Below are 9,196 nucleotides of genomic sequence, written 5' to 3'. Positions count from 1 at the left end.
AGAAATTGCCCTATTGCAGACTCAAGTGGAAATCACGCCGGTCCGAGCAGAAATCAGGATGAAGATGTCTCGGCTCTCCTTTCAAATTTGTGAGTCGACAACACGGCTCAATCCACTCTCCTCAGTGATCAAGCTGCGTCAATAGCCTTGTTGAATGCTCAAGCCCGACAAGACAAGAAAGCAATCAAGGAACTTCAAGCCAATAACACAAACATTAAAGATATTTTTCATTCTGAAATTATTAAGGTCCAATCGGCTCAGATCGAATCCGCTGCTCATCTTTGTGGTATGTTCGAGGGGTTTAAGGAAGCAATGGATGGTCAAATGGGTTGAATGGAATCATTGCCAACAGCGCAGGATCGGCCTAGGTTTTTTTGTCAAGCCTCCTCATCAGTCCAACATTTATTTTACCGGAATGCCGAAAAAAACTAATAACTTTTGCTTCTCTATGAGAAACACCTTTGAACGCATCGGAGATCAGTTTAACACAGAGAAACAGAAGATTTTGTGGATTTTGGGCTATTTTTGTTTGGAGTCTGGCCGAATGGACAAAAGTGTTCCGTCTTATGTTTGGTGGCGAGGTTTGCTTGGCGAACGGAGCCAGCAGAGCGACCACTGGTCGGTGGGGCCAGCAGAGTGACCACTGGTTGGTGGGGCCAGCAGAGCGACCACTGGTCGCTCTCTGGTGCCACTCTTGAGGGTGCGAGCTGAGCCCCTGTGTTGATTTGACGACAGTTCACCACTGCCCCCGCGGCTCACACCACACATGTACAACATAGCTGAGGAACAGTTCAGCTTGCCCTCAGAGCACCCGGAGACCTCACAGAGGAGAAATCATGCCTGGATGGAGGGCTTCTGGTCCCATTGTTGGTTCATCAGTTTCCAAATAATCCCAAGGGAGAATCAAACACCCTTTGGGAGATGGGTTTGACCCTTGGCGCCACCTGGTCCTCATGTTGGGGGCATCTCATTACGTCGCCAACCTGGCCATGGCACGGTGAGCAGAGCAGTGGTCCTAAATTTTGCTGGGTGGGTGGCGGGTTTATAATTCTTAATTTTTATCCAGGCTTTTTTGAAACATATTTGAGCCTGTATTTGCCACAAAAACTTAAGAGATTCTGTTTTCAATCAAGTTTGGAAAAAATTACAATAAAACTTCAATATGCGTTTATAATTGGGCCCTCAGGTCTCCCAACCATTTTTTTTTCTTTCAATATTATGACACTTGTTTCATCTGTTTGCTATTCTTGTGACACCTTTTCTTGTTCATTATGCTTAAATCACCACACCCACAAGTTGATCTATGTGTATGTAGTCTATATAAGCTAGTTAGACTACAAGGAACTCAGCCATCAGTCCTGACCATCTGGATCCCTTGCGCGCGCTTGAGCCCGCACTCCGTCTTATCTACAAAGGCACTTAAGCCCCTTGGAGTGAGTTATTTGGTCCTTTTTTCAGACATCTTTTGCCATTGGCTAAAGCCAATCTTCTTCCCTCCTGCGCCGCTTTGCTGGCCTCCGGCCTTGTTTTCAGAGTTACTGCTGAGGAACTGCTGTTGTAGCCCCAACCAAGCACACTCGAGAATGTTGACCAGTGTCTGGCCCTGCTTGGCGGGTACCGCCCGGACCTGCCAGGCGAGCAGGATGCCTGTTTTTTTGGCAAAAGCACAGTGTGGTTGGGTACTGCCCCAACTGTGGGCGAAAACAGGTAGCCCCAGCCATGGAGAGGGGACAGTAGCGGCCAGCAACACACACAGGGCCTTGATGGTCAGTCATTTGGCCATCAAGAGCCGCTTGGGTGGCTGCTACAGCTGCAGGCCATTGAGGGAGCTGTGCACATCCTGCTCTCAACGGCCGGCGAGGACCGGCCAATCAAGAGGAGTGCATATCTCCCCCTCTCTAGCCGGCCAGCACCCTCTCAATGGCCAGCACAGACCAGTGGGTCCATTTCAACGTCCTCTAAAACACACATAAGCTTTTTCTGCACAGAGACTGTGCATTGAAGCTTGGTTACCAGCAAGCCTTGACAAAGGCTTGTGTCACAAGCTTGCTTGGAGTTCTGGGATGCCAACTGCTTGCACAGTTGCTCGACTTTTTCTGGCAGTGATCCCGGCTAATTTGTGATGCCCTGTGAGAAGCCTTCTCTGCCTCGCTTCTTGATCCATTTTGACAACTCAACTATTGGAGCCCACATGGATTTTGTGGGTGTTGCATTCGCCACATCATCGAAGCGGAGAGCGCACCTTTGGACTTACACATTGGGTGCTCACGACACGCGGGCACGGGGTACCTGTTTCAAGCGCTTGCCTGTGTCCAAAGTGTGTAGCACAACACAGGACGTGATCTTGGGTAACATGAAAAAAAACAAGTCCATTCACATCATCAAAAACACACGACACAGCAACTACGACCAACGAGAGAAAGAGAAAGGAAACAAAACAAGCCCGCGAACGTTGCAACATATTTTCTTGGGCAGGGGGGGTGAAGAAGAAGCGCCCTGCAGGTAAAAACAACGGGCGTGAATATGTACATGCAGCAGAGAACGGTACATCCCGGAGGCGGGAGAAGAAAAGAATGAATAAATATGGGGGTGGGTACATCAGTCTTAAGTGTGTGTGTGTCTGTATATATATGTGCATCGAGTCAGGAACAACAACAACAGGAGGAGCGAGGAAATCAATGGAGGTTTTTTTGTGCATGTTTTTCGGGTTTGGTTTTCATGACGAACGGTGGGGGACGATAGACGGGGCTCGAAAGGAGGGTAAAGCAGGGTGAAAGAGAGAGAAAGAAAGAAGAGGGGGGAGGAGAAGCAAGGACGAGGGGTTCAAAAAGAAGCGAGATATAAGGGGTAGGTTACGTGACGGCGTGAGGAAGGTCCGCGGAGTTCGAGCCGTCGATGCGGAGGTCTTTGAGCCCATGGACATTCGAGATCCTGGAGTTGCGATTCCTGAGCCTGACGGAGTTCCTCAGCGGGTTATTGGGATGGGCGAGAGGGGCGGAGGCGAGTTTAGCGGGTTGAGGGCCGTCGTCGCCGAGGGAAGAAGAGGAGGAAGCGGAGGAGTTAAGGGAGGGCAGTTTGTGGGAGGCGGAGGCGAAGACGGAGGTGGCGGGGGTGACGGTGGTTGTCGAGGTGGTGGTGGCGTCGGAGACGGTGGAGAGCGTGGTGGATGAGGAGGAGCGGGAGGAGAGATGGGGGTGGTGGGTGTAGCGGTCGAAGAGCGGGGCGGAGGAGGCGAGGGCGGGCTTGGGCGGCCGACTCTTTCCGGCTCCGGGCGGCGCCGCCCCGGTGGGCGCGGAGTCGGCGGACGAGCCGGGCACAAGGCCCATGGAGGGCGCGCCGCCGACGCTCGGGGTGGCGGACGTGGTGGACGGCTTCGACGGGCGCTCGGGGGACGCGGGCGGGCCTGCGTCTTTGTCTTTCCGGGTGCCGATGAGCCACGACGGGGTCCATCCGCGGGGCTTCTCCGGCTTGGACTCGTTGATGGCATAGCTCCAATTATTGTACCTACATCCCCATCCCCATCAGTCCATTGGCTTGTGCAGTGAAAAAGAAGGGAAGGGGCATACTTTTTGTAGACTTTCAGTCGGTCCTTGATCTCGAAGCCCAGCTCGTCGACGCCCTTGGACTTGTAGTCCATCAGGCCGTAGCACGAGCTGGACACCGACAGGATGTCCTCGGGCCGGATCGGCGTCGTGTAGTCCGCTTTTCCCGACGGGCCCATCGAGAAGGATTTGCGGGTCTCCAGCAGACATCCCGACGGGATCCAGCCCTGCTGCCCCTCGTCCAGCTCCGTCTCCGTGCCCTTGTCTCGGTTCACTACCCACCATCCTTTGGACTAAAAAAAAGGAAACTGGTCAGTGCTCCGCTGACGGTTTCTCAGGACTTTTGGGGTAATTTTTTTTATTACCTTGCCGACGATGATGAACGTGTCGCCCACTCCGACATCCAGGTCGTCTTCGCATTCAGACATGTACGGATAGATAGCGATGCAGAAGCCGGAGGCCTTCTCGACGCGGCCGGTGTTCGGGGGTGATTTCTTCGACTGTTGGGTAGAGGAGGAGGTGGTGGGCTCAGCAAGCTTGAGGGCGGCGCTGGCGAGCTTCTTTTCCCTGCGCTGGGCCTGCTTGGCCAGGGCGAGACAGACGGGGGACTCGATGTCCTTGATGTGGCGCAGGGTGAAGACAGGGTTCTGGTTGGCTTCCTTCAGCTTCTGGAAGAGGAGTAGCGGCTTCTCCTCGTAGCTCAGACATCGCTCCTGCTTGCCGTAACAGATAAACAGGACATAGTTCTTGTAGTGTTCGTTGATCTTGTATTTTTTCAGCGCGGCGGGCAGCACCTTGTAGCATGGATCTTCGAGCGTGACCCTGAAGCTTTTGTACGGATTCGAGGCCTCCCGGGCTTTCGAGCTTTCTTCCTTCTCCTTAAGGCTGTTGGTGTTGTTGCTGTTGACGCTGTTCAGATTTAGCGTCTGTTTCTCGCTCTTCGTCGCCGGCCGTTCTGCGGGCTTGGGGGTCGTTGAGATCTTCAGCACTTCCTTTGTCGGCGACTGGTCTTGGTTGAAGGGCTGGGTGTATAGGATTTCTTGGCTCGGGTTGGTTGTGGATGAGAGGGCGGGGGATGGGGGCTGGGAGGGTTTTGGGTCTTCATGGGAAGAAGGTATGGTAGCTGTAGGTTCATGAGTCAGCTGGTTGTTTGCTTGAAGACGGGAAAGAAGACGGCGCTTACGGTTGGTGTGGGAGGGGGCGGGGGAGACGGGGGAGGGGTCGTGGATATCGAGCTGGCAGATGGATTCCTCTCGCATGTGCCTGTCTTGAGCCCGTGTGGGGCCTGTGCGGGGGATGGGCTCGAGGATTGCAGCGGAGGGCGAGTTGGGGGTGGAGGCGAGGGAGAGGAAGCGGGCGGAGAGGGAGTGGAGTTCCTGCTTGATAGAGCGGACGTCGGACTCGAGGTTCTTGATGCGCTGGTCTCTGAGCAGGATGAGCTGGCTGATGGAGTCTCGCTGGCGGGCTGGGGGGTGTGGGTTGGCTGGGGGGGTGGCGAGGATGGGGGATGCGTCGGAGTGGGTGTCGGGCTCGGAGTGCTCCTGCTCGAGGTCGCCGAGGGGTGGGGTCCAGTGGCCGTCTTCGATCGGGATGTCCTCCTTGAGCTTGAGCTTGTAGATCGCCTTGAGGATCGTTAGCCGCTTGCCGACTGACTGGATGCCGATGTCCTTGAGCAGTTCGTTGTCGAGATGGATGAGCACGTCCCCCGTGAGTGCATGTTCTGTTGTTGCTTTCGTTAGTATGTTTTCGGGTGTGGCTGGCTGGCTGTGTGTGCTTACCTCTGATTGCTGGTTCGAATCTGTTGAGTCCGAGTGAGATGAAGAACTGGTTGACCTGTGCTTCGTTCCAGTCGAGTACCGACATCGTCCCTGGTGGTTCGTCGTGGGTTTCTCCGTTGTGTTTCTTCTTCTTTTTTTTTTTTTCTTAAATTTAATTTTCCCTTGACATCGTTCCTTCTTTTTCTTTTTTCTTTTTTTCCGTTTGCTGTGAACCCAGGCCATTGTGAAATATCCGCCTCGGGCTCCCCCGGGGTGCTCCCCGCACTCACACAGATCATCCGACCGGATCAGTCTCAGACGCACGCCAATCTTCCATCTCATCACGCTCGGAACGCCGGCCGCCTCCACAGACGATCCGATCAGATGCTCGCCAGGCCGACCGTCGGCCAGGAGCACTCGGCCAAGAGCTTGCTCGAGGGGCACCTGGTCAGTCGCTATAAACCTAGTATGAAGCATACCCCAGACCCGCGTGGGAAACAGCCTCCAAGCTACCTTTGCCGCATTTTGAAAACTTCCCAAACTTCTGGAGCATCCAGAACTTCCGGCCGACTTTCAGGTCGGCCTTGAGCCACAAAGTCAGAACTCCTACACCTCTCCACCCTTACAACCCTTACACCTCGCCCCTCGCCACCCTTAAAAATCAGTAACCCTACATCTGGCTAGCCTTACATCTCGCCAGCCTTACACCTCGCCAGCCTTACACCTCGCCAGCCTTACACCTTGCCAGCCTTACAACTCGCTACCCTTACAACTCGCTACCCTTCCCTCGCACCACCTCGCTCGCACCCACCTTGCTCGCACCCACCTTGCTCGCACCCACCTCGCTCGCACCGTTACACCTCCCTCGCTACCCTTACACTACATACCTAGCACCTCGCTCCAGCACCCTTTCACCTTGCTGATTTCCCTGATAGACTCCTTGGTACCCATATGTATATACCATTACAAGTCACTCCACTTCACCACCCTGACACCTCACAACTGGTGCTACCTCTAAACCTTGTCCCCCTTTTCCCCTTCAGTCATTTCAAAAAGCTTCACATGTTTTCTGATCAAGTTTGACTAATATGTTGTATCTTGTTGTCCAATCAATCAGGTATTTGCAAGTCATTGTTTCAAAAATACAGATGAGAGCAGATAAATGGTTATAACAGGCAGTTATGAATTCATAGAAAGATAAGTCAAGGATATTAATGAAATAGAGCAAGCAACAGATGATGAGATGAAATGGAGTCAGATTGATCAATCAGTTGCATCAATAGTTATAAGCAACTATGAACCATCCATTTGTAAATTTTTACAGCTGCCACGGCACCATCCTCCTCCACATGCTCTAGTGCATCCTCTTCTTGCGTCTTTCCATTTGCAGGAGATGGTGAGGGGCAAGATGAGGATGCACTGAAGAGCAAGGAGCCAGAAATGAAGGAGATGATGCCCTCAAGGCTGAAACGCTGTTCTGCGCTACAAAAAAGCGGTATTTTAGCGCAGCGCAGCGGGGAACCGCTGCGCAGTCAGCCCAAAAAGCGGTAGCACAGCGCCAGTCCCGCTGCAAATAGCGGGGCTTGCTTTTTCCCCAACCCAAAAAGTGGTAGCACAGCAGGCGGCGCCGCTCCTTTCAGTGCTGCACAGTGGACACCAAAAAAGCTGCACCTTGCACTGCGCTGCACTTTTTGGCTGGCACAGGGGGAGTGCTACGCGGCCAGCTCAAAAAGTGGTAGCGCAGCAATGGTTCCGCTGCGCTACCACTGAAAATAGTGGGTAACCGCTTCTTGCCAGACCCAAAAAGTGGTAGCGCAGTGGGCGGGGATGCTACTTTCAGTTGATACCGGAGCTTAGCCTTGAGGATTTTTGAGCTTTCCTTTCATGGGGAATTGGGGCAGGATATCTTGGAATTGAACATCTGGATTTTCAGGATCATGTTGGGCGTATCTGCGCTGAAACTACACTAAAATCTAAAATAGCTTTGCACCCTGTGCATGTAGCTTTAGTGCGGATGCGCGCGATTGCGCCAACTCTACACTAAAAAATAGCGCATTTGCGCTGCGCTACACTACACCACGGTCAATAGAAGGTGTTCCTGATGTGTAATATCTCCTTGGAGCTTACAATGTCTTCTAGAGAGTGTATTCTTATTGCAGAAAAATTTGGGGCCGTTTGGAGCACCTCAGATAAGGTTTTGGGGGTTTACCTTAGTAGGAAATCCGCCAAATCCGCCCCCCCCGGCTACACAGGGTCTCCCTGAGGAGGGATAATGCCGTGTTTTAAACAGTGCATTCCTATAGCAGAAAAAATTTAGGGTTGTTTGGAGCACCATAGATAAGGTTTTGGGAGTTTGCCTTAGTAGGAAATTTGCCAAATCCGCCCCCCGGCTACACAGGGTCTCCCTGGGGAGTACTAATGCCGTGAAGCTCACAATATTCTCTCAAGAGTGTATTTAGATTGCTGTAAAACTCTTAGGGTGTTTGGGTACAATAGCAACAAGATATAATTTTTTTTGTATATTCCGTCATCTTTTGTTAAATTAATGTATCAACTCCCATTCTCGAGAGGGGAATTAATTAATCAACTCCCAAAATGATTTTGGGGCCGCGCGAGGTCCCGAGGACCCAGGGGGGACGTCCCAAGACGGTCCACCCAATGTAAACGACTTTTGGGAGTTGATTTATTAATTCTTGGGAGTCAATTTTTCAACTCCCTAATTTTATTCATTCAAAAGTTTCTTTTGATGATTTCTGGAAACATTATCCTATGGTTTTAATGAGGAAAATCCAATCAGCATATTCCAATCCACCAGTGGTCAATAGGAATTAACAGATGTGAAAGTGTGTAAATTGGAAGCCACAATTTTTCACTGGGACACCCTGGATGTATTTTCTTAATTCAGGTATTATTTAATCATGATTGAGCAAATTCGAATAAGTTTTAAAATTAAGAGGGCATGAAATTCATCAAGGGTGTCCCAAGCAACTGGTGTTCATGAATTGAGATGTATATGCACATCTTGGGGGGTATACACCCTTGATGAATATGAAGCACTCAGAATAGATGCAGAATGCATTAAAAATTGATCAAATCACAATTACTTCCCCAAATCCAAAAATCATAATAAGGGTGTTCAAAGTTGAAATCATATTTTTTTCAAATCATAAAATCATAAAATCATAACACTTTTGAGTGATCATTTTTTATGTACCATTTTAGAATTGTTGCTCTTTTTTGAGTGATTGGGTGTTACACATTTTTTTCAGATTAAAATTTTATGAATTTATGGTGTTATAATTTTATGCAGTCAACTTTGAACACCCCTAATGCCTTCCTAAAAATTAGTTCCAAAAAATCCATTCACAGACCATATTTATCACCCTCTCTAGCAGAAAGAATCCAATCTTTGTTTGACAATAAATTCCAAACCACTCATATTTCTTGAGATTTTATTTCATAATACAACCAGGAACACTTAAAAGTACCCAAATAGAGATGCCAGGTATTATAAAGCTGTCATAATTTTTCTAGCAGATCTTAATCACTTATTTTTGAGGTAATACCCTGGATGCAACCTATATTTGATGCTCAATAACTTCTAAACAACTGGGATTTCTCAAAATATTTCTTCAGAATAAAATCAAAAACATTCAAAAGCCCCCACAGCAGGGTGCCTGGCAATGCGCATTGGAAAAACTTGAATAAGCTTTCTAGCAGTTCAGAGATGGCCCCCAACTGAGTTCCCCCCACCGGGCCCAACCGCTGCCCAGCCACCAGCCAGGAACCAATCCAGCACCCGCCCAAAAAAAATTCATTGGTGAGCCGTCTCTTTTTTCACATCCATTGCCTGCCAACCACTCACAATTTCTTTTTGGCTCCCTCCTAATTGTCTCC

At 50.3% G+C, this 9,196-nt stretch overlaps 2 protein-coding genes across 2 annotated transcripts; one reads left to right on the top strand and one right to left on the bottom strand.

Moving 5' to 3' along the window:
• Nucleotides 1–2,852: 2,852 nt before the first annotated feature.
• On the bottom strand, nucleotides 2,853–5,405 carry PtA15_2A247 (uncharacterized protein; the record flags this gene model as incomplete). The annotated part of the gene is made up of 5 exons (XM_053166248.1): nucleotides 2,853–3,504; nucleotides 3,567–3,835; nucleotides 3,908–4,665; nucleotides 4,726–5,262; nucleotides 5,321–5,405. The coding sequence occupies 5 exons, from the start codon at nucleotides 5,403–5,405 to the stop codon at nucleotides 2,853–2,855; spliced, it is 2,301 nt and encodes a 766-aa protein (XP_053017489.1).
• A 278-nt stretch (nucleotides 5,406–5,683) lies between these two features.
• PtA15_2A246 (uncharacterized protein) lies at nucleotides 5,684–6,222 on the top strand (the record flags this gene model as incomplete). The annotated part of the gene is made up of 2 exons (XM_053166247.1): nucleotides 5,684–5,876; nucleotides 5,984–6,222. The coding sequence occupies 2 exons, from the start codon at nucleotides 5,684–5,686 to the stop codon at nucleotides 6,220–6,222; spliced, it is 432 nt and encodes a 143-aa protein (XP_053017488.1).
• Nucleotides 6,223–9,196: the final 2,974 nt, after the last annotated feature.

The sequence above is a fragment of the Puccinia triticina genome, chromosome 2A (genome assembly GCF_026914185.1).
Source record: "Puccinia triticina chromosome 2A, complete sequence".
NCBI classification, from domain to species: Eukaryota; Fungi; Basidiomycota; class Pucciniomycetes; order Pucciniales; family Pucciniaceae; genus Puccinia; species Puccinia triticina.
This window is presented reverse-complemented; position numbering and strand designations above follow the sequence as displayed.